At 43.3% G+C, this 25,379-nt stretch overlaps 1 protein-coding gene across 1 annotated transcript; it reads left to right on the top strand.

The window, feature by feature from the left end:
• Positions 1–757: 757 nt before the first annotated feature.
• cdan1 (codanin 1) lies at positions 758–21,443 on the top strand (the record flags this gene model as incomplete). The annotated part of the gene is made up of 28 exons (XM_083632813.1): positions 758–835; positions 1,350–2,077; positions 2,491–2,691; positions 3,510–3,700; positions 4,074–4,187; positions 4,325–4,403; positions 4,531–4,651; positions 4,855–4,964; positions 5,354–5,443; positions 6,054–6,129; positions 6,272–6,477; positions 7,266–7,398; positions 7,782–7,925; positions 11,253–11,419; positions 12,343–12,424; positions 12,533–12,622; positions 12,716–12,770; positions 14,126–14,262; positions 14,364–14,467; positions 14,992–15,141; positions 15,317–15,380; positions 15,551–15,629; positions 16,728–16,954; positions 17,752–17,859; positions 18,023–18,086; positions 19,213–19,424; positions 19,767–19,874; positions 20,510–21,443. The coding sequence occupies 28 exons, from the start codon at positions 758–760 to the stop codon at positions 20,630–20,632; spliced, it is 4,041 nt and encodes a 1,346-aa protein (XP_083488939.1). The 3' UTR covers positions 20,633–21,443.
• Between the last annotated feature and the right edge of the window lie 3,936 nt (positions 21,444–25,379).

Below are 25,379 nucleotides of genomic sequence, written 5' to 3'. Positions count from 1 at the left end.
ATATTTTTCCAATCGCTTGTGGAGGTTCAAGGAAAAATATATTTCGGTCAGAGAAGGGTCACAGCTTTTTAATTCAGAGTGCCCCAAATCCCTCCAGTGACCCTCCCTTCTAAATAACGAACAGTCCCTTATTAGTATGAGTTGGGCCAAACAAACGTTAATTAAAAACTATAAATCACATCGCTTATATTTTGACATTCTGAGTGAGAGCAGAAGTAGCTCAAGAGTTTGATGTATAATATATACATGTCGTGTTAAAGTTTAGTGAGCTGTCACAGTTTTTAAAATATAAACAGAGTCAGCCGGCTAGAGGCAGACACTCAAGCCTCCTGAAGTGTGAGTAGGCTAATGTTATTAAGTTTTAAGAATTTAAATGTTACGATTTAGTAAAAAAAATTACGATTGTCACATTTCAATTTAAACGGTTATGTTTATTATTTTAATTCTCTATTTCTCGCCTATGGGCGTGCTCTGTACTTAGGGGGCGTGCTCTGTACTGGCTCCGGAGGCCACATTATAAATTATGGCCAAATTGTGGGATTATAGATTTCTTCATGGTCGTCATCGTTTATTATTATTATTATTATTATTATTATTATTATTATTATTATTATTATTACCTTTATTATTATTATTATTATTATTATTATTATTATTATTATTTTATATAATTTTATTATCTTATACGTCATTAGGAATACGCGCATGCGCACACATTGACTCCACCCCTTTCCCTCCAGTGCTACACTTAGCCAGGATGGCGGCTCTTTTGGAATCGCTTCTACAAAATAAAGTCGATATTAATACGGCCTTGAACTGGCTCAAAAATGTCGAGGTAAGTGTGAAATTGTTAAAAGTCACACGGGTGCAACATTTGATATGCGCTAGCGTTTTTATAGTATGGGATATGAGATGACATTGCTCACAATGAATGTAAACAAAACTTTTAGCTTGGAAGCTAGTGAGCTTAGCCATGTACGGGTTGGCCTGAGTTTACAGACCAGAGGCTACGCTGGCAGCTTTGTTGACAAGTCAAGAAAATAGCATTACCTCCATTGCATGTAAAAGCAATTAATGGTAACTTGCCTGCTTTGTTACCATCATCTGTGTTGATCAGGGTCGGCAGATTTAAGCCAGTTTAACGTTACTGTTAGGCTAGCTAGCTTGCCATTTTCTGCAAACAATATCTAGGTATGTAACGTTTGTTGACCTTGTTATTCTTTCTTTTATCTTTGGCTCCACGGGTCGAATAGCTAGCGTTGACCATCTGAGCCATTTAATTCCTATTGCTTTGTTAATGCTACATGCTGCTAGCTAGCCATCCTACATTCATGCCTCCCTTCCAACAGGAGGGTGACAGGGTGTCATTCAGTGAGCCTCTGGTGGAAGTTCAAAAGCAAGAATTTGTCCCTTTCCTTTTGAACTTCCTGAGAGAGCACAGCAGCCAAGCCCTAACCCACGGACCTGCCACGCCTGCCAAGACGCCCAGCCGGCCCAGGCCTATTGCGCCGTCTCAGGGCTTCTTCAGTGAGCGGAGGGGAGGCTGCAGGTCAGCCGGAGGTGGACCTGGTCCCCGGAGCGCCAGCCGGGTCCAGCTGTTCTCCCCTACCCCCTCTGTGTCTCCCGGAGCCGAGTGGGATCCTGCTAGCCAGTCTGGGTCCCACTGTCTGAGTGGTGTCAGTGCCTTTAGCAGCCCTTCATTTACCACAGCATGGAGCCCCGTCCCCAGACAGTCCGGCTCAGAGCGTCGGTCTGCCCAGAGGGTCAGTCTGGGTGACTACATGGTTTCCCCTCCTGAACTCCATCACAGCCCTGGCCTGCAAACACAGAAGGGCCGTAAGAGGAGCGGCGGCAGCAGCATGGGGGGACAAGGAAGACATGGAGGAGGGCGAGGAGGACCCCATAATGAGGAGACTGGGCGCGGGGAGGGTGGGGGTAGGAGGTCGGGTAGAGGACCGGGAGGATGTGGAGGGTACAGTAAGATGAGCGAGCAGGTTTCACCTCCAATTGCGGCTCAGCTCAACTTCAACAACCTGGAGGACTTCCCTCCTGTTGGGTCATCACCTGTTTCACCTGCGTGAGTCCACACAACTCTCACTGTTGCATTAATAAATCATTTTTATGGACACCTAATGCAATGTTTTGGCATGCATGTGTTTCCGTATATTTCCATTCAACTGCAAGCATCTTGAGAGGGATTGGTCAAACTAAACTTATTTGTATGACCACTGACCAGAGACCGGTAGACTAGTAGACATTTTTAGATGATAGTTGCCCCATTTCTGATTTTATTTGCATGGAAGCTAAGCTACAAGGTTGTTGCTCATCGGTAGCCACATGCTGTACTAGCGTAGCTTTATGACCCGTGTACTGCAGCAGCACCAATACAGAGAGTAGCATGACATTGTGCTTCTGAGGTTCTCTCAGTCAGAATTCAGCATTTGATCACCTTTTTTCATGTCTCTTTAATTCTTTTCTATTTTCCTTCAGAATGACCAAACCGTCCAGGAGAATAAACCCAACACCGGTCAGTGCAGAGCGGCCACACTCCAAACCAAAGACCTGCTTCACCTCCACCCCGTTCAGCAAGCCCTCCAGTCCCCCATCAGCAGCAGAGACCCCAGGGGCGTCTCTGACAGTGGCCAGTCCTCTAAGCCTGCAGGAAGAGAGGGAGCTGCTGAAGAGGGAGAAGTAAGTGGACATTAACCAATCTACTTTTACACATGCACATGCACTTGTACCTGTGACCTGCACCATTCTACCAGTCTTCTACCGTCTGCAACGACTTCCACAGACTTCAACTGCTGAGCTAGATAATCCATCATCATGAAGGTTTTGTCAAAGCTTGTCTGTTCTATCCTATCGTATTTCATTGTGTCTTAGTGTAGTCTGGGGCCAGAAACCTTGTTCCGTGTCATCCGGCTATGGGCGGAACACACCACGACATCCACCGGGAACCAAAGTGCAGCTGTGCTCCAGGAAACAATTCCGCTCAACCCTTTCGTTCTGTTCAGAAAACATGGCCGACGCGAGTATCTAGCTACCCAAAAAGCTAAAAAACAAACAAGTAAAACCAAATAATGGCATCGCCGCCTGACACACCAGTCAAAACGGTCAAATGGGGGATTGAAAACACTGTGGCACACATAGCAGAAAGACCACCGGAACACGAGGTGGGTCTTCCTACCTGTAGTGACGCGAGGTTACCTTAGTGTGAGCAAATTGAGTGTATTGCAAGCTCTTTAATTGGATTAGACTGGAGGGCGCTCATGTCATAGTGTAAACATAGGTTGTAGACAGAAATATTTTGGGGCAACTTTGTTACGTGAGACAGCAGTTAATTTCATTCTGTTTGACACTGTAAAGATTGTATTTTAAAAACAATGAAAAAAATCAATTGCATGTGGCAGGCATTGCAAAATGATTGGGGGAAATGTAAGCTAGGCTTGGACAGTAGTACATGGGTTATACAGTATGTATTATATTTCTCTCTGTATACTTGTTTTCAGGACTAAGCGTGCCCAGCAGGTCTGCGCTCCTCTGCCATCCTCTCTGGAGCCTTGCACCCCAACAAAATCAGGCCTTAGGATGGGATCTAAAGTTACACCAGACATGCAGGCAACCTGTCCTGAAGCCACCAAAGTCACCTTTGCCTCGGAACTGGATCTCCTGGCAGAGCTGTACTGCACCTGCATTTCCGGTAAATGACCACAAGGGGGACATAAAGTGCCACAGACTAGTAAAAAAAATGAAATAGGAATTGTGGTGGTTGCCCATTGCATTCAAGAACAATAAACTTTAACCTGTCCTGTACAGCACTTCACAAGGCAATTGCAAAGTTATTTTACATACAATAAGAAAGTAATGAATAAAGGCAATAAGACAAAATGGTCAGACATAAAAACAGGATCAGAAAGAAACAGTAAATAAAATGGGTAAAGAAATTGCAAATATGTCTGTATTAAAACATATTCTGCAATTGTTTAAAATATGACACTGATTTCTGCCAGCCTAAGTCCCTCTAAAGATGAAGGCAATGAACCTTTTCGTCTTTCTTTTTCCACATTTCACAGAAAACCTGGTTCCAAACATTTTCGTGGAGCTTTTCTTTGTGATGCAGCTGCTAACATCTCGGTCCCCTCCCACCTCTGATGAAGATGAAGAAAGTGCGGGTGTGGTCAAACCAGGTTAATATCTCTTTCAAAGGCCTATCAGGTTATTGATTATATCAAGAATAGTCATGCAACATAGGATTTTCAAGGCAACTTCCATTTTAATTGAATGATTGTTGATGAAAACGGACTGCTCTGTTTCACCTTTCCAGATGTTTTGGAGAGAGGTTATCTCAGACAAGTACACAACTGTGTATATTTTGCAGTGAGGGTGCTGGAGAATCAATTTCAGTGAGTCCCTTGTTTTCTGTGTTTTGACTCACAAATAATCTCACAAATAAATCATGTGACTCTGGTGCTCCTCTGGTCTGACTGTATTTGAAATTCATATTCAGAGCCGTGTCTTGTCGTGTGTCAGGTTGATAGCTCATTTGGACAAGTGCACCTTGCGTCTGCTGGCAGAGAACGAAAGAGTGGCGTCTTTCTCCCCAGTTCTCCAGGACCGCCTGACTCAGGCCCAGGACACCAGCACAGCCAAGGTAACAAACGTAATATTATATAGCTAATATGTTGGCCTGGGTATTGTATTTCAATACTGGTGTTCGCAATACTTCAAATTTGATGTTCAGTTTAAAACAGTACTTTAAAGCTACCAGAAGGTATACATTTTTGAAACTGAGGTCTACAGCTTTACACTATTTGTTTAGCTAAGGGGTTTTGTATTCTTTCTTTTGCTTTCCAGCTCTCTGCTTCAGGTTCCACTTTCATCCACTCAGTCCCGTTCCAGCCTGCTACTGACAACCGCTCTAACTTCGGCAGTGACAAGGCCTTCCATATCTTTAAAAAACAAAGGTATAACACAGCCCTTAAAGGAAAAAGTCTGTGTGACAAAGTTGAAACAATGTGATATAGCGATTAGGCAAGTATTTAAATCAGGTTATTTTCAAATGCCAGATTGGATAATACAGTGCTGTGCTACAGTAGATCTACTAGACTTTATGGTCGCACAGGAGGGTTCATAGTTCAAAACAGGCTCAAACAGGGCGTCCGGGTACTAGAGTAGCGGTAGATTCCCTGCCTATCAACACAAATTGGCCAAGTATAATTGGGGAGAAAATGGGGGAAATCAGGAAAAAAAGAAAGAAAACAGACTCAAACAGAGTCAAAGTGCTGAATGAGAAGGACCACTGATCATCTTACATCTGTGCACCTCAATGACATTTTTGTCCTTTTGTTCACAGGGATATTTTTTACGAGGCGCTGCGAGAGTGGGATGACTTTCACAAACAACCAGGATGGAATTTTGAGGCTGCTCTCGGGAGCAGGATTAGGTCAGTCCAGTGGCTCGTTTGCAACAAAGTTTTTAGTTTTTCATGGACAATGTGTGATTTAAAATGGAAATGCTTAGGAGCACAATAAAGAGTTAGAACTATGAACTAATTGGCAATGACAAACTCTGTATAAAGGGATAGTTCAGATTTTTTGATGTGGGTTCGTATGAGGTACTTGCCAACAGTCAGTGAGTGTACTACATGCATAAAAAGCTTCCATACTGCTCACCTGGCATAATCCAAGTCTCCACAAGCCCTGAGATGCCAAGTTGACTTGAGAAGATGTCATTTACACCCTGCTTAGGCTGAAAAGCCATATGTGCAGCTGGATGTTCCCGATTTATTCCTTGAGCACCTGGCTACAGTGCAGATTTCAGCTAAAAACAGGGTGTAAATTATGTTTACATGTCAACTTGGCATCTCTTGTGGAGACTTGGATCACGCCAGGTGAGCCGTATGGTGATGACATCATCAGTGATGTCACAATGCCTCCTATGACATAATCATTGTGACAAAAATTGAGACAAACAAACATTGCCCACATGCTCCCTTTCATATAGATAGAAGATTTAGCTTTGCTTTATGCTCTCTCTGTGCTGTCTCCTTTTAGAGGAATGGTGAGTCAGCTGACCTCTGCTGGAAACCACTCCCATTTTGCCCGCCTGTTCCTGAAGCAGCTTGTTCAGGTAGATAGTGGCATCTCTCACACAAAATCGCACAATAGGTGTAGGATGAAACTCAAAGAATAAGCATACCCCAAGAAAACGAGCACATGGCACATGCTCACAGAGCTGGCATAGTAAGGAACCCAAATCCATCTTTCTCCAGATGTGTAAAGGCCCCCGTGTGAGCGGCTCTCCCGGGGACACCCCTGACGCTGACCTGCTTGGCATGCTGGGAGCTGACAGCCTGGGCCGTCTGAAGCGCCTAGAGGAGCGTCTCATTCAGCCCCAGGGAATCATCGGCCCCTGCCCTCCCCCAGCCTTCCCTGGACACCAGGAGTTCTTCAGGGACTTCCTGCAGACTGCCAGCTGGTGAGATGATGTCTCCAAGCAAATAGCGTGAATAACACTGTCATATAAAAGAAATGCTACTGGGCATTCAAAAATCTATCTATCTATCTATCTATCTATCTATCTATCTATCTATCTATCTATCTATCTATCTATCTATCTCCCACTGTGACATCATCCAAGATGTCATAAATCCCACTGTGACATCATCAGTGATGTCATAAATCCCACTGTGACATCATCAGTGATGTCATAAACCTTGCTGTGACATCATCTGTGATGTCATAAATCCCACTGTGACATCATCAGGGATGTCATAAATCCCTGATCCCACTGTGACATCATCAGTGATGTCATAAATCCCACTGATGACGACATCAGTGATGTCATAAATCTGACATCATCAGTGATGCTGGTCTCATTGGCCACACAGCAGCCGAGTTGCGGGCAAGGCCGCGTGCGAGATTCCTAGTATCTATAAATGCCTAGTTGTTTTAACTTGGCTGAGAATGTACATAACTATAAATTGGTGGATATTTCCTTTCCAAATTAAATTAAACTTATTTTCTATGACAACCGGACAAAAAGCTAAATAGCTTGAGTACGATTAATGGTGGTCTTGGTGGTTTACTATCAAAGAAACAAGTTAATGATAATCCTTGAAGATCAGATTGAATTTTTATTTTACATATGTCAAAATCTGCATCACTGGGCCACTCATCAGTGTAGTAGGCCTTGCCGTTCTAAGTTTCAGGTGTTTATATCTGTTGTCCTTCTGTGACCTAAATGTGCTACACACTGTGTCCCAGCTGCCAGCTGAACCAGCACCTGAAGGACAGCCTGTGTCAGCAGCTCCTCCAGCTGGATGAGGTGTCCATCGTGGGCCCCGCTGCTTCCACCGGGGAGGGAGAGGAGGGGGGAGAGGGGGACATGGAGCAACAGGTATGTGGCAGTCAGACGAGCAGACATTATTGAAATCTCTTCCAGCTCTAAATGCGCTGCCCTTTAGCTGGCCCTGACCTCTGACCTCTGGGAGGATTGGTTTTCAGGACAATGTGCGTAAAGTAAATGTTAACGCAAGACATCGTAATGGCCACATCTCTGTAATCAGTTTCCAAAACTACTGCAATGAGAGTGTCTACTCCAATTACACGTCATCACACCAAAACTATGCCATGCGTCATACGTAACTTCCGTATTTATCGTTGGCGTGTTCAAACAATAACAATACAATACTTTAGCTATGGCAGCAATAGGACTAACAACAGATTAGTACTTATTTCTCTCTATTTTTCTTTATCTCCCGCTTTTGTTCGCCCCATCAGGATGAGAAGCAGCGGTTCTCCTCGGTTCTGCTCCTGACTCGTCTCCTGGCCAAGTTTCTGGGATTCATCTCCTTTCTGCCTTACCAAACATCTGACAGACCGTCTAGAGAGATACAGGAGGCTGCAGTAGCCCTCCGCAGCAAGGTGAGAAAACAGATAAATGTTTATGAACAAATATGCCACACAGGCATGGCTGGGGGAAATAGATCTGGCAAAAAAAACAGTGTGAAGCATTATTTGCACTAAATACTGTACCAGGGCCCGGTTGCACAAAGCACCTTGAGTTTGCTCCTTAAGTATGATACTTAAGGTTTGATTTCTCCTCAGCTGAGGAATATACTTAAGGGTGTTGCACAGACATCCTTAAAAGGTTTCCTTTGTTAAGGAAAACGCTGAGACGTTTACTGCACTGGAAGAGATTTGAGTAAAATTCTACTGTAAAATTCTTCTGTTTCCATGGAGACCGCCATGTGTGCTTTCTCCGTGGGGGCCGCGCACCCCCTCTACTTATTGTCATATTGCCTAAAAGAACCTATCATCTCACAAAGTTGGCCGAGGCCTAGAAATTGCAGAAGTATACAAGAAAACCAAACTGGTGACGTTTAGTAAGTTATTATAGCCTATAGCTGCGGTTCAGAATAGAGCCAGAGGTATGTAGCAATGAATAAGCTAAAAAAGCTACAATTGGTACAAAACAAAGCAGCACGTATAGACCTTATTCGATTGACGTCAGTCACGTACTGGCACGCCCACCGCCGGCGTCGCCATATTGTCGCCATACCGCAGCAGCTCTCAAGTGACAGCCTATGTGGAGCAGCGTTTATAGGAAGCTAGCCGCTGTTAGCGTTACCTGTATCGTTCCAATTGTGTTCGGATGGTGACCTGCGTTAGGCATGGCTGTAGTAATGACAGCAATAAAGTCCCCGCGGTTTGTTTCTATCTCTACCGTCCTCAGAAGTGAAGGGAGCGAGACTGGGGATACGTCAGCAGCACAGGAGAGGTGTGTGGATAGTTAGTTGAGACAGGTGAAACTTTCTGACAGCTCCTCACAGCAAAGTCTGTTCACCTCGTTCTTTTGTTTATTTATTACAGGCATTAACGGCAGCATACAAATAACAACTGTGGGGTTTTTATTGGTGTCATTAGCATCGCTATTTTGTAATGGAACAGAAACGACAATAAGGCTGTTAGTTGTCAGCTGCAGCTCTGTGTGCGCGCAGGACGGTATGTCAACAATATGGTGCCGTCCAGGGTTAGCGAATAAGTTCTATAGCGCTACGTTGTGAGTATAGAACAAATGTTGCCAAAATGCACAATGGTTTTAGCTGGGTTAAGTGTCAAAAATAGATTACCGTACTCTACTCACTCCTTGTATTTATCAGGAATATTCGTGTTAAAAAGACTCCCTTAATTCTGTATAATAATTTATCTCTAAGTCTATATAAGTCTAAGTCTATCTGTCTATATAGGTCTGTATGTAAATGGCTATGTATGGGTCTAATTATTTCATAGTGGTTGTTGGAGAAATTGATTGAATAAGAACTTGGACTATGTCTGAAAAGTGAAATCATATTTTTGCTGTGATTAATTGATCAGAAGCTTGTCTTCTTGTGATATTTTAACACGTTCACTGCCATTGACGAGATATCTCGGCTTACAGAATCCAACGGTTCACTGCCAATGACGAGTTATCTCGGCTTAAAATTTTTTTTTTTTTTTTTTGACGGTGGGACGTGGATCAACGCTCCCCACGTCTCCTATAAAAATATTGAAGCCAGCGAACGTGTACAACCCATTCCACGGACCCACTAAGTGGCGACAGTGCTCTCCCAGACTAGAGGAAGGCAAGCAAAAAGCATGTGTGAGGAAGCCATTCTCATGAAAATGGATGGGGGAAAACGCTTTCGTTTTCGCGCTGATTGCTGGCGGTGCGGGATTGCAAATTTGCATAATAGATTACGGGTGGAACACACTTTGAAACACGCAGCATAAATAAGACCAGAATCGCAAAAGCTTCATCAAAGCTCTCAACACAAACCACAAGAAACGAGCGAGCCGATCCAGACTTGCACAGCGGCCGCCAGGCAGACAGGCAGACAGGCACAGCAGCAGCAAAGCAGTGAGCTGGTGACGCGAGGTTACAGACACGCTCGCTGCAGCCAAGAAGAACACACACGGAGGGAGGAGTTTGAAGGAAAGGGGTGTTTCCTGCTGTTATGGAGGAAATTACTGTTCAAAACTATTGTTTAGATGTCTGACGTCTTACTGATGCCGAAAATGAATGGTTAAAGTGACTGTTCTATCGAATTTCACAAAAAGCCGTTTATCTCAAAATAATTTTTTTAACTCTACAAACTAACTCTTTTAGACAGAGAAAGCACACATTCTATTAGTTCTTTTGAGATATTGTGTGTTCACAAAATCTTAGCAGAAAAGAATCCTCGGGTCTTGAAAGATGAGCCAGAATCCTCAAAAAAACCCTCTGGCAGAACCTACCTACAGTAAAAAAAAAAACGGCTGGCAGTGAATGTGTTAATTTTGTAGGTATATGTATGCTGTATGCCTGCCTATTATATAAGCTGTATGTTTTTTACTGATACTGTATGTCTATTCTGTGGACCCCAGGAAGAATAGCTGCAGCATTGCTGTAACTAATGGGGATCCACATAAACTTGAAACTAGAGGTACCTTAGTCCCCCCCCCCCCCCCCCCGTTACTTTGGTTGCTAAGGTCTTTTGTGCAACAGTAAAGGAGCTTCTTAAGTATTAAGACCAAGATAAGGAGCAAACCTTAAATACTTGAGTGAACATTTTAAGGAGACCTTGAGGAGAAGACTTAATGTTGTTTTGTGCAACAGACTTTATTTTAAGGAAACCATAACTCTGCTTTTAAGGAAAATCTTAACTTAAGGTGCTTTGTGCAACCAGCCCCAGAGTTTTACCACATTAGGACAATTGAGATAATATCAGGTAAGTTAACAGTGACAGAAAAATATACATTAAATTGACTTTCCTTGTACTTTCCTTTGGTTGTCCAAACTTTCTTGCACTCATTGGTTTGTCCTATCATGTGTCCACTGTCCCCACTCCAAAGGTTTTCTCTCTCTCTCTCTCTCTCTCTCTCTCTCTCTCTCTCTCTCTCTCTCTCTCTCTCTCTCTCTCTCTCTCTCTCTCTGATGACATCCTTGTTGATAAGCGAGTGGTCAATGCTCTGTTGTTTTTGCAATGCACTCTACAGATCAGTGTTGCCAGTTACTATATATACTATACAATATATTCTTCCTTTGAATTTTCTCTTGATGAAGTTTTGAGTGTCTTTAGCTCCCGGCAGCTTTTCTGTGTTTTCTTTTCTGCCATTGGTGGCTATCACTCGTCAAATTAACTACCAAGTTCTACTACATTTATTACAAACAAACAAGCTGTTACTGCTGGACATGCAAATCAAATCACATCACTCCCCCTGCCCCTTCAGAGTGCTCCAGTGCTGGATGTGTGTGCGGTTCTGCGTAGCTGTGTGCAGAGGAGGCGGACCGTACTGACGGTGCCCTGGCTAGTGGAGTTCCTCTCCATGCTGGACTTCACTGGCCCCCTGCTGCTCTGCTACAGGACTGCACTGGGCACGCTGCTTCTCCTGTACAGGTCACTCTCCCTTTATGACTCCTTCACTTTTACTTGATTTTATTCTATATTATTTTATTTTATTTTATTTTATTTTTACAATCCTCAATTCTGGTTGGCTGTGTACCACTCACCCATTGCTCAGTGGTTCTCAAAGTGGGGTCTGGGGGCCCCCAGGGGTGCCAGGTGGTCCCCACAAAAAGAGGAATATTATTTATATATTATTTATTTTCACTATAATTCCATCCATATGTAACACAATGACAGAATGTATGGCTATTTTGGTCATGGGTTTCATAAACTTTCTGTAATAAAACATCTAAAAGCAGAAATCTTATCAGATGGGGGACCCTGGGACAAAATCTTATCAGATGGGCAACCCTGGGACAAAATCTTATTAGATGGGGCTCCGTGGTCTAATTTGTGTCACTTTAGGGGTCCTTGACCTGAAAGACTTTGAGAACCAACCAACCAACCAACCAACCAACCAAGTTTTGTTCCTTGAAAATAATCAGATCTACACTTCTGGTGTTTGTGATGACATTTGACCTTTGAACTATCATGGAGCTGGTTTTGGAAATAGTTTGAAAGCCAATGAAAGGTTTAGCTGCAGCCGTGGACAGAGAACATTACCGTACTCTGAAATTAATGTGATGCATCTTCGAAAACGTGTGACGTTTTTAACTCAGCAAGCGGTATGTATAGATTCATTCATACGGATAGTAACTCAGTTCACGCTGGCCTCGCTGACCGGCAGAACTGCATTGTCAGTGGAAAAACTGTTTATTTTTGCAAACTGTCACTGCAAAGTTCGCTAAAATATAGCGAACCTAAAACATTTCCTAAAGTAAAACTGTGTGTATAAAACCTCAGACACATTGTTTCTTTTGCACTGATGTCGGCCCTCTTTGACAATATGTTCAGTATGTTTGTTGTGCTTTTAGGGGAATGCTGCTGGGCACATGTGGAGAAGTGTGTTACCTGAACAAGCTGCTAATGGTGGCTGTATTGGGTTGGCTTTTTCAGGTGAGAGATGGAGTAATGGACTAATTAACTGTCACTTTTTGTGTCAGAATCAAAATAACTTTTACTCACCAGTTCACTGTGAGTCATTTAACTCTGCATGTCTTCTAGATCCCAGTGATTCCTGAGGACATTTTCTTCACCAGTGACTTCACTGAAGTTGCAAAACTGGAAGACAGCAAGACAAGTACTCCGGGACTTGTAAGTTAAATATTTATTCCAACAGTTATTTTATCCATACAATTCCCACAGGTTGTTCTTCCTGCATACTGAGATTTATCTTCTATATTTTAGGACTGTATTCCCCTGGTGGATCAGCAGCTTCTCTATACATGCTGTCCATTTCTGGGTGAGTGGGAAATGGGGTTTGATACTTTGATAATGATATTCATTGGCATTCATTATTAAGGGCACATTCACACCAAGCAAGTTTAGGACAGTTTATTCAATCTCTGCAGGAGTGACTCGTTTAGTTCAGTCCAGGCAGGTGAGAACAATGCCATTTGAATTCAGGTACACACAAAGTAACCACACAGAGATGCCTGAAATGTCTTGGTCCTTTTCCAGACAAACTGTGGTGCAGTTCATTGGGAGTGAGAGAATGTACATGTAATATGAACCAATGACAGCAGCTGACCTCAAACACAAGGTTTTATGGGTAAAAGGAGATGAATGTTGACATTTGATATCCAGCAGGTACTCATACTTGGAAAGCCTAGCAAAACAAAATGAGCCAAGGGCAAACCGCAGTCTGGACTCATGCTTATATTCAGCTATTCCTTCATGTGTTTTTAACTGGTGTGAACACCAGTGAAGGTAAATTATGCAAAAGGGCACAGACAGTCCCATCGTATTGATTTCATAATAATAACACATTGTTATAAGCAGTGCACCTGTGAATGTTAACTCGCAGCAGTCTGTTACTGTGTACTCCATGGAAGTGAGTAAGGGGACATTCACACCAAAAGTGTTTTTTTCAGTCAAAACGCTATGAAAAACATGTTGAGAGCGCTTCCATTGTGCACAAAACACAGCGCACGGAGTGTTTTTTTTGCGCTTTGTTTTGTTTTCCCCTGCAGTCGCGCGCAGCACAGATTAGGACACAACGAATACATGGACGGTAGCCAGCTGGTTTTGTCTGTTGTTGTTCACTGACAACATGAAAGCCGGATTATTGCCATTTCTGGCAGCAGCGGAGGTTGAGGATCCCTCTGGGAGGAGAAAAGGTAGGAGGAGTGAAAAGACGAGCAGCACGCTTTTCCTCCAAATCTTCAACTCTTTCAGCTCTAAAACGCCCAGAGCGCTCCGCCAAAAAAACGAGACGCAACCAGCGTTTAAACGCCAGGTGCGTTCCTTGAAAGAGGAGCACGTTTAGCGCATCCTTACATAGAGAATGAATTGCAGAAAGATGATGGCAGCTCCAAAAACGCTTTTGGTGTGAATGTCCCCTAAGGCAGCAAATCAACCAGGGAGCCAGAGAGTGAACTGTTAATTAATTATTAGATATACTGAATATACATCTTCATCATAAATGTGCTGTGGGACTGAGGACTGTACAGAATCTGTACTTTGTTGAACTTTGGATCAATGTTTTGGCTTCGTTTTGATCTGTCCAGGTGAGTTCCATAAGCGCCTAGCTCCTTTATTTTGATCTGTCCAGGTGAGTTCCATAAGCGCCTAGCTCCTTTATTTTGATCTGTCCAGGTGAGTTCCGTAAGCTTCTCGCTGCCTTCGTGTCTGGAAGCACAGCCAAGAGTGGAGGAATTATCCGCAAAATCACTCCCACTTCTGCTGAGCTCAGGGATACGCCAACTACCAACAGGTCACAGCAGAAGCTACAGGTGAGAGGCAGTCGAGAAGAGATATGGATTAGGTCATTGAATTGCCTGTATGCAAGTATTTAAATCAATCCTATGAATGTGACAAATTTCTCTTTGTAAAGGTGGACCTTGAGCAAGCCTTCTTTCACAACCAGCCACCATCATTGCGTCGCACTGTGGAGTTTGTAGCTGAGAGGGTTGGATCCAACTGTGTCAAGCATATGAAGTTGGTATCATAGGGCTCTGTGTGGTGTGGGTGTTTGGATGTCCACTGCACACACAGTATATCATAGATTTCCAAATAAACTCACTTTCACGGTTTCAACGTTTCACTTTCACCAGCCAAATGACCTTTTCAAATCGAAAAGGACTTCCACAATGGCAGGTTGGTTACCTGCCGAAGTGGCTGCTACTGTAGACAATCCTACCTTTCACAGTCTGAATTTGCCAAAATTGTATGTTAAAAACCATGTGTATGTGCGTTTATTGGCGCATCACAATTGCAAGTATTAAAGCAAGTGGAATTCTTATGTGCAGAATCCTCTACATTGTAGTTTAGGTGATAGAAATAGTAAAATATTAAATACTTTAGTAAAATAAAGTACAAACTATGAAATAATAAAATAGAAAAACCTCTAAACGCTATAGATATACACGCTTTATATTATGTACAACGATAATAAATATATGCAAAGAAAGTGTAGATTGATTATGTGAATTTGTCTAAATTTAAGTATGGTTGTTCCTCAGAGCCACGTTGGTGAGTGAGTTGGTGGAGAGAGGTGAGAAGATGCTGAGAGATGGACTGGAGTCTCCAAAGTGCAGTCCTCCAAAACTCAACGACTCCATCTGCGCTCAGCTGTGTGACGGAGGCATGGAGGCTCTGGCAAGAGCCAACAGGTGATACAGCTTCTTGTACATGTCACCACTCAAATCCCCTCATATCATTCCAGTGCAAATCCTTAGATTTAATAGGCCATTAGTACTAACCTCCTTTTGATAGCCTTACCTAGTTGCTGAAGCAATGTGAATACATTATACTACTTACTTACATGATACTTATGTGATTCTGCAGGTTTTGCAGTGAGAAGAGTCCTGAAGCCATAAGGATCCTGCTGCCTGACGAGACCTCTCCTGCTGTAAGTCTGCAAAAATAACAAAACAATGTCAACACTTCAAACAAACAAATTGCTTTACACAAAGTACACAAATACAGATTTAACAAGGGAGAACAAACGTATCAGAAATGTACTGGATGCCTTCTTGCAGGTGATGCGTCTTATTTATGACCTGCTACATCTCTCTGCAGGTCCTCACCACGTCTGAAAACATCACTAAACGTCTTGCAACAGAGAAAGCCTGCAGCTGGCTGTCTGCCAACATCACAGGTAGCTGGGAAAGTGGGTCGCTTGACTGGCTTGGCACATATTTTGTTGGTACATGTCATGTCCAAAGTTCAGTGGAACAATATTTACTTTTTTCTCTTGCTTGACCATGAGCTACACCACAGCATTGTAAACATTTATAGTGCATCAGGAAAGGAAAACAACTGTAAACATTCTTTCTTGTTTAGAACCTAGCACAGTATTAAATACTGAGTATCTCATGAAAAACTATTAATATTGCATCTTTTGTGTTTAGCTACTGTACGTCACAGCATTGTAACATTGTAGTGCAGCAAGAAAGGAAAACTACTGTAAACATTTTAACCATATTTCTTGTTTAGAACCTAGCTAGCTACATCACACATCTCCTGAAAACTATTTATAATGCATCTTTCTTGATTAGCTACATCACATCGCCATCTCCTGAAAAAAACATTAATATTGCACCTTTCTTGTGGCTACATCACGGCATCTCCTGAAAAACATTTATAGTGCATCTGACTTGTTTAGCTCACTTTAGCTACATCACATCTGAAATACAACCATTCGGGTGTAATAAGTAAATTAAGTTTAATTGTATAATTTTATATATATATATATATATATATATATATATATATATATATATATATATATATATATATATATATATATATATATTTTTTTTTTTTAAGAACTCATCGGCCCGGTCTGACTTGATTGGCTGGCCGGATTTGGCCTGCGGGCCCCCAGTTGAATAGCCCTGATTATGAGCTATAAAAGTCTGCCCATGTAGGCAGCCATGTTGCCTGCTTGGAATTTTTCTCCTAGCCATGAAGATAGATTGACAGCTGTCATGTCATTATATTATTGGTTGAAATTGGGTTGAAATTTGATAGTACTACCTGACGTCAGCACACTGTAGATTTAGATTGTTATGAATGAACTCAGCATGGTTGACTTTTGATGTGAAAAACCAAAGAAATTGGATTTTTGTGATTCTTTTTTGGCATACATTGTTAAATAAGTATGACCAGGGCTGTGATCTAAAATAGTTAAAAAGTCATTTTTCATTTCAGCTTGACTTGAAGATGTTTTTTCCTCACCTTTTCTCACCTTCAGCACTAATAAGACGGGAGTGGAAGAGCAGGTTTGATCGTGTGATGAAGGCTCTGGCCAGCCCAGCGCCTCCAGACTCGGGGGATGTGGAGGGGCTCGGGGATGTGTTGGCCGGCCCGGAGCAGCCCATCACCCCCAAGAGAAAACAGGAGGGTGAGAGAGTGACTGCCTGCCCTCCAGACTGCAGCCACATGGCCTCTCTGCCCTCTGACATCCTCATTGAGATAAAGGTATACTTCTGTGAGAGGAGGTGTTAACATTTGTTTTAAGTACCAGGTAGCTGTTGTGATTTTTGAATGAGTATTTTATTGTTTGACTGCACTCTCTAGCTACTAAAATTACACTCAATTGTTATGACGCACTAGCCTGGCTCCAGACCGCCGAAGCCACGCCCATTCCACAGTTGTGGATTTGGCTCTTCTTGGTCTGGCATCGCCATGTGCAAACAATATTTCTCCAAATCCAATCATGGGCACTGATTGAACTGATTGAACGCTGTTGTCAGTCATGCACAACAGAAACAGACACAGCTGTGGCCAAAGCTAACGTAGCTAGCTAATCCTAGTGAGCTTCTCCACATTATTAACATGGAGATAAGCTGGCTAGCATTAGCTAGCTAGGTTAGCTTGCCCTGCCGTGCAGGCCGGTTGCCTCGGGAAGAGCCTGGTGACGCGAGGTTAGGTTGCCATGGACAACTTGGTCTCTAGTGATTGATTAGGGAAGACCGAAGCCCGCCCCCTCATAGAAATGCTCTGAAGTGAGTGCAATCTCAGACAAGAGGAAATGAGTAAGTTGATGATGAAGTCTGAATATCAGGCTAATGACGCACTAGATTTAACAGCAAACGTAGATATTTTTCACATATTTTCTGTTTGCATCTCCATTTTTATGGCAACATTATATCATTGCATTGCCCCATCACAACCTGTATCTGCATCTGAATATTAAAGCACATTTCTGATCAAAGTAAAAGTGGATGATGGAAATGGAATGACAGTCTAATTGATTGTCAATGGATTGTGTGTAGGAAGTGTTGAGCATCGCTGTCGGCCCCAGGACCGACGAGGAGCTGCCAACTGGCTCTCAGCTTAATGCTCTGCTGGAGAGAGTGGGACACTCACTGGCCTGCAGAAAGGTACAGCAGATGCAGCCACAACATGGAGGAACTTTACTGTCTGTTTTTAACAGCAACAGTGGGGAATGACTTTAACTTAAAACATCAAAACAACACTTTGTCAGGCTGTCGATTTTTGTGTGTGTCATTAATCATTCTTTGGCCCTCTCATCTCCTTACTTAGTTCTTAACCCCTGTGTCGGAGCAGATGCTGCAGCGCTCCACGGTCCTACTGGCCTGCAAACTAGGTAAGGGTACATTCAGACAGATCCCAGCGAGACGCAGCAGCCGCAGCGTGCAGTGCATTGCTGCTGTAGTATGTCGGGGGGAGGGGGGGGGGACTCCCTCCCCCCACGTTTCTGGCTTCTCCCCTTCAAAACAAGCATGTGTGCGAGCGAATCAGGGAAAGATGTCTTTAAAAGGCTGTAAGCTATTTTGTAGCTTTAGTATAGTTTCTCTGTTTTTTTTGTCTCGTTTCCGTTTGATATCTGCTATTTTACCATTTCCCCCTGATCGCTTTCAGTCGTATATCAGAGCAGTGTTTTTTTTTTTTTTGCCGTGTTGCTGAAACATTTGCTGCTGAGTGCTGATTCATATAAAAAGGCAAGCTTACATTGACAAACTAACAGAGGCATTTTTATTGTGAAGAACTTAGATACAGCAGCTGCGACTTTTGAGAGAGAGAGAGAGAGAGAGAGAGAGTGAAGAGAAGAAAAAGAAGAGATTACCGGTAATCGACAATCGATTAATCGACAATCGATCAAACATATATTAAGCGATTAATCGACAATGTAGGCTATTATGCTATTTTCTAATTTTTCGATGAAATGATTTAACACCACAAGGGTGAACTTTAACTTTCACTGCTTATACAGAAAGAAGAAAGCCAAGCAAGCAGGCAAAAAAGTCCAATGTAGGAGAATTACACCCAAAAACACAACAGTATTTAATTGTTGTTAATATTGGTTTCTTAGGTAAGAGACCTCGCATAAGCCCATTAGTGTTTCTTGTCTCTGCACCTGCACAATCTTTTCATCCATTGGTCCATCCATTTCATCCATCATTTGTTCTTGATTTTACTATGTGCAAATAAATAAATAATAAAACAATAATAAAGTAGGTTAGGTGGAGCAATTTTTTTTATGACATGTACAGTACATTTTTGTATTATGTGTCGACTGTTTTAAGTACCGTACTAATTTTAATTTGTTGGCCTCCTGATTCCAATTGTGTTTTATACATATTTGCATTTATTTTTAGGTTATTATTGTTGGATCACTACAAATTATACTGTGTTGTTGAGCTGCAAGCCACATCTTCATTTGGGTTAATTTACTAAAAGACTGAGTGCTTGTTCTGTTTATGTCTGCTCAGTGTCTGCAGAGCTGCCGGTGCTGCGTCTCCAGGCGGGCAGTGGAGACGGTGTGGATGTTGTGGGTCCTGGTTCAGGGTCTGAGCCTGCAGTCAGGTCAGTGCTGGAGCAGCTTGCTGAGCTGTGGGAGAGAGACTGCTGTTCCTCTGCACCCCTCCACCTGCTCTTCGCTCCACTGACTGTCACTGCTGTGCTGAGGACCAGCGACGTCCAGGTACTACTGCTGCTGCAACTAATATAATTTAATTTGATTAGTAATTGAATTACGACTACTGTGCTACTACCTTTTTATGACTCGCCTTTACATGCCTAGACACTTTCTGTATATATGCATTGCCATCGCTGCAGACCATTGTTACAAGTAACTTACGACCCAGTCTAGGGTTGGATCGCAACATAAAATGTGACGCTGGAAACCTCGTGGGGGGAGTGAAGCATGCGTGTGTGTGTGTGTGGGGGGGGGGGGGGGGCGCACAAAAACATTATTTTGCTTGCAAAGCGCACCCTGTCTAGTTGTAGATATAGTCAATAAAATTGTATTTGGCAATATTTTCAGTGGAACAACTACCTGTTCCTGGTTCGACAGCTGGTTGACAGAGGGCTGCTGGCAGAGGAAGAGGTGATGTCTCACTGGAAGAAGCTGTCAAGTTTGGCCCTGCCAGTGGTGAGTGGTCTCTTCTTGTTCATTGCAATCATCATCATCATCATCATCATCATGCTTTCTGCTGAAATTCACGTGTGGTTAAAAAGCACTTACTGAGGCGTCTGGGTACTGTAGAGGTAAAACGCACTCACCTACCACCGTGGAGACCCGGGTTCAATTCCCAGCAGCGGTACTTGTGACTTGGTCAGATGTTTCTCCAGACACAATTGGCCGTGTCCGCGGGTGGGAAGCCAGTGGAGTATGAGTCCTGGTCGCTGCACTAGTGCCTCCTCTGGTGTTGGGGGGAGGGGCGCAGGGGGGACTGGGGGCAACAGCGTGATCCTCCCACGCGCTATGTCCTGCTGGTGAAACTGCTCGCTGTCAGGTGAAAAGACTTGATTGGTGACTGGCTGCACTGCACGTGTATGGGAGGAAGCATGTGCTATTCTACAACTCTATTCAGATCTGCAGAGGGGGTGGAGCAACTGCCGGGATAGCAGGGCGAATTGGCCAAGTACAATTGGGGAGAAAATGGGAGAAAAATCTGAAAAAAACCTGAGAAAAAAGCACTCTCATGTCTTTTACTTGCTGTCGTTCGGCCTGTTTGACTGTTTTCCTTCCCTCCTCCCTCACTCTGCCATTCTCTCTCATTTCAGGAGTTGATCGAGAAATTCCAGCTTCAGTCTCAGACTATCAACCCCTCCTCACCTCTGCCTGAGTTACAAAGCCACATGGATATGCTGCAGGTCTCACATCAGACAGTAGAGGGAGCTACTTGACAAAAATAATGAAATCATAATGATCCTTTGGTATCTTTTCAGTGAGCACTCCAGTGTTTTATATCTCAGCCATGAGTTTATTGTTCAAGGAAAAGACATATGGGGGACCTGTTGTCGCTGTCCAGTTTTTCTAGCTGGTATTTCTGCACAGCCAGTTGCGTTTCTTACACCGTCAGCTTCAGCACAGGCTCTGCAAGCTTCAGACTTTTGTTCTGCACCTGAGACGTCACCCTCTGCTCTTCTGCAAAGGTGCAAAATGAACAGGAAGCAGAAAGTCCTGCTAGTCAGGATTAGTAGCCAGGGATACATGGATGAGCAGATGCTCTTGTGTCCTAGATCATAGAACCGCATTTCATCGAAACCTGGATACAGAGTAGATGATGTTCTCAAGTGGGAAATATGAAACGAGAACATTTTTAATGCAGTCAAGACCATAATCAGGCCATAGATTAGTATCAAAGACAGAAGGAAGGGCAATGTCGAGACCAGGGGCTCTGCAAACTTGAGTAATTAATGTCTCAACGCCTAGGCTCATTAAAACATACAGAAAATGTGTTAGTATTATTGACACATGGGGACCCCGCAGACAAGCAATAGTTTAAGAGACGCTGCTCTAGACAGTTCTTAAAAATTGACTGGAAAATGCAATGTTTAGTTTGGAGGCCAAACAGAAAATAATGGCTATTTTATTTTAGAACGACACTTTTCACACACTGCCTTTGACCGCCACTACTAGTGACTGCATGTTTATTTCATGAATGCAAGACTGCATTTGTAATACTTTTTAGTTCATGTTGAACGTGCTATATTCTTTGCTGCTTTTAATTTTAAACATTTTTATGGTGTCACAAAATGCATTTCTAATAATAAAGATGTATTCTAGTTAAAGCTTTCATTGTGTTTTGTAACAATAACAGAGTGTGCTTGCCATTTGTGGTTATAAAAATGGTCGCTACCCTTATGAACCCAGGGTATAGTGTTGAAGTCCAGCATCTAATATAATTTGTCACCAAAACTTCCAAATCTGATTATATTGACAAATCTTTGAAGGACCATTGGATCAATGACAAGATATAATTTGCTCAGTGTTAAAAAAAAATTAAATGTTGACAGTATTTATGAGTGATAAAAAGAGATAGCCAAAATTCCCTCTGTTAAAACCTTTGGCTCTAATATGTCAAAAAATGAAACAAGAATTTTGAACCTGGCTTTATCTAATGGTCAGATTTCTGTTGTGGAAATGTATGCAAATAGTGCATATTTATAGCCTGGTAACGAGCCCCTATGAATCCTTCATCCATATGAAGAGTGATGACAACTGCGATTCTTATGGGGCTGTATATCAGGCTAGCAAATGTATGCATCATTCGCACAATTAAACATGAAATTTCAGAAAACTTGTAATCCAAAAAACAATTGTCTTGTACTGTAAGTAATCAACTGGGTAAGTTTCATGGTGATATCTATAACCCCCCCGCCCAATTCATCTGTAGTGTCTGTTTTGGTAGGATTTATTTAGGTGAATTACTTTTTTTCTCTCATTTAGAATTGATTGAGGACACAAAATCCATTGAGTTTGGTTTTGTTGAAATTAGTGAGAGGTTGACCCAAATTGTCCATGTAGGCCTACTGTATGCATAGCGGGTGGACCCCATGAACTCAACCCACCATCACATTATTTGGTTCTTCACCAGAAAGGAAAAATACTACTTTATGTTCTTGGCTTTTTAGAGATAAACGTTTGCTTCGTGATAACTGTGGGTGAATTTAAAAAATAACAGAAGTGAAAAATATATTTGAATATCCCATAGTAGGAGGAGTGTCTCCTCCCCTCGCCAGTCTAGCACTCTAGCAGGAAGTTTCAATCTGCAGCCAGACAGTTCAGAGAGTTTTGGGGGAACTTGGAGTGCGCGGCAGGGCAGGCACAGGCAGCAGCTGGACTCACTATGAGCCCGGGTAGAGATGGCGTGAACAGCGGATGACAATTTAACCCCAAAGTTTAATCTGACAGAAATGCAATGAAAGATGTGCGCAAATCACGTTTGTGCCTGCAAACTCGTCTGCTGAGTTGCGCGTAAAAATCTCGAGGCATCATGGCAAACGTGAAAGTTGCCATTCGAGTACGTCCTCTCAACGCAAGGTAAGTTAATATTTACAGCCTCATCCTAAAAGACTTGTTAGTTAAGCTAACGTTAACAAAACGAATTTGCTATAACGTTCAATGGACGATAGTAAAGTGATATTTGCTTATGCGCTGCTTTCCATCGTTGTCCCAGTGTTTCCAACCTTGGGAATTGGGTTGCTACTTGCTGACAATGAAAACAAACATTACACTATAGTCACTATTATCATGTAGCTAACGTAATGCTAACTAGCTAGTTGTTGGTTTTGTCGTCCATAACGTTTTCTGTCACGAGTGAAATCTATAGTTTCCAACTCACTGTGGAGTCACAAGAACTAGTGGGACACATGGTGAATGACAACTGTGGCTGTCGTTTTGACGAGCAGAAGTGTGTGTGTGTGTGTGTGTGTGTGTGTGTGTGTGTGTGTGTGTGTGTGTGTGTGTGTGTGTGTGTGTGTGTGTGTGTGTGTGTGTGTGTGTGTGTGTGCGTGTGTGTGCTGATTGATGGTGAATAACAGACGTGTTTCTATCAAGTGAAAGCATACTATTTATTGTAGCTAGTTTCATTGCTTACAATATAGACTAGAATCTTAATGTCTTTGCTCTAAAGTTGGCTATTCCCTCATCATCTGAAGAGAAGCGTTCATGGAAAAAGTTCCCCCCATTTTACAGTGCTGTTAGTTACTGCTGTAAAATCCAATGTTGAAGTAGCATAGTAACACAGGCAGGTTGTAAAGTTGCTTATTGCCCCGCTGGAGCACCCCACTACTTTTAGGGCCAAATTGCTACAACATGTTGAATTACAGGCTCAGGACTCCAGGGGTTGGGGATACATAGATTGGGTTAAATGGATCTGCAGGCTGTTTTGCTGGTGTGCTTTGACTAAAGGCTGCTACAGTACCATAACAAAGCATTATTCAAGCTATGAAGGCCGGGACAATGATTCTTTCAAGCGGTCTTCCTGGTATTTTGCATGACAAAAGACAATCTTATAGCTAATGTTCACTGTCATGCAAATCTATGCTTCCTGGTGCTGGTTCTGACATCCGCACTGTTCTTGTTCCCGTTTTTGATCTGTGTGTGGACTCATCTCAAGCAATTTACTAGAATATTTGAATAAGACGCTGCTGTGTCACAGAGATAACATGAACGAGGGCCACTGGGCCTGGCATGTTGCTCTTTTGTTTTAGTTGACCGACGAGCTTCTATATGGAGCTCAGGCCTCTCAGAGAGTGCAGGGAGCCACATACATGTGCAAGAAACATGTACTCAAATGACTCTACGTAGGTTTGTATCAAAACAGAGTTTGGGGGGGTTTTACCATTATTTTCCTCTCCTTCATGCTGGTTAGAGTTTGAAGGCTGTGGTTTTGGGTTGGGCCGGGGTTGGGGTTGGGGTTGGCAAAATGAATCCCGCGTGTTGAAGCGCAGGGAGAGCTGACGATCACGCCAGCCTCTCCTCCTCCTCGGCCCGTTACCTACCACAGACGCAGAGCGCTGTTACCTACCACAGACACAGAGCGCTGTGTTACCTACCACAGACACAGAGTGCTGTGTTACCTACCACAGACACAGAGCGCTGTGTTACCTACCACAGACACAGAGCGCTGTGTTACCTACCACAGACACAGAGCGCTGTGTTACCTACCACAGACACAGAGCGCTGTGTTACCTACCACAGACACAGAGCGCTGTGTTACCTACCACAGACACATAGCGCTGTGTTACCTACCACAGACACAGAGCGCTGTGTTACCTACCACAGACACAGAGCGCTGTGTTACCTACCACAGACACATAGCGCTGTGTTACCTACCACAGACACAGAGCACTGTGTTACCTACCACAGACACAGAGCGCTGTGTTACCTACCACAGACACATAGCGCTGTGTTACCTACCACAGACACAGAGCACTGTGTTACCTACCACAGACACAGAGCGCTGTTACCTACCACAGACACAGAGCGCTGTGTTACCTACCACAGACACAGAGCGCTGTGTTACCTACCACAGACACAGAGCGCTGTGTTACCTACCACAGACACAGAGCGCTGTGTTACCTACCACAGACGCAGAGCGCTGTTACCTACCACAGACACAGAGCGCTGTGTTACCTACCACAGACACAGAGCGCTGTGTTACCTACCACAGACACAGAGCGCTGTTACCTACCACAGACACAGAGCGCTGTTACCTACCACAGACACAGAGCGCTGTGTTACCTACCACAGACACAGAGCGGTGTGTTACCTACCACAGACACAGAGCGCTGTGTTACCTACCACAGACACAGAGCGCTGTGTTACCTACCACAGACACAGAGCGCTGTGTTACCTACCACAGACACAGAGCGGTGTGTTACCTACCACAGACACAGAGCGCTGTGTTACCTACCACAGACACAGAGCGCTGTGTTACCTACCACAGACACAGAGCGCTGTGTTACCTACCACAGACACAGAGCGGTGTGTTACCTACCACAGACACAGAGCGCTGTGTTACCTACCACAGACACAGAGCGCTGTTACCTACCACAGACACAGAGCGCTGTGTTACCTACCACAGACGCAGAGCGCTGTTGCCTACCACAGACACAGAGCGCTGTGTTACCTACCACAGACGCA

The sequence above is a fragment of the Poromitra crassiceps genome (genome assembly GCF_964638095.1).
Source record: "Poromitra crassiceps genome assembly, chromosome: 3".
Taxonomy (NCBI): Eukaryota; Metazoa; Chordata; class Actinopteri; order Beryciformes; family Melamphaidae; genus Poromitra; species Poromitra crassiceps.
This window is presented reverse-complemented; position numbering and strand designations above follow the sequence as displayed.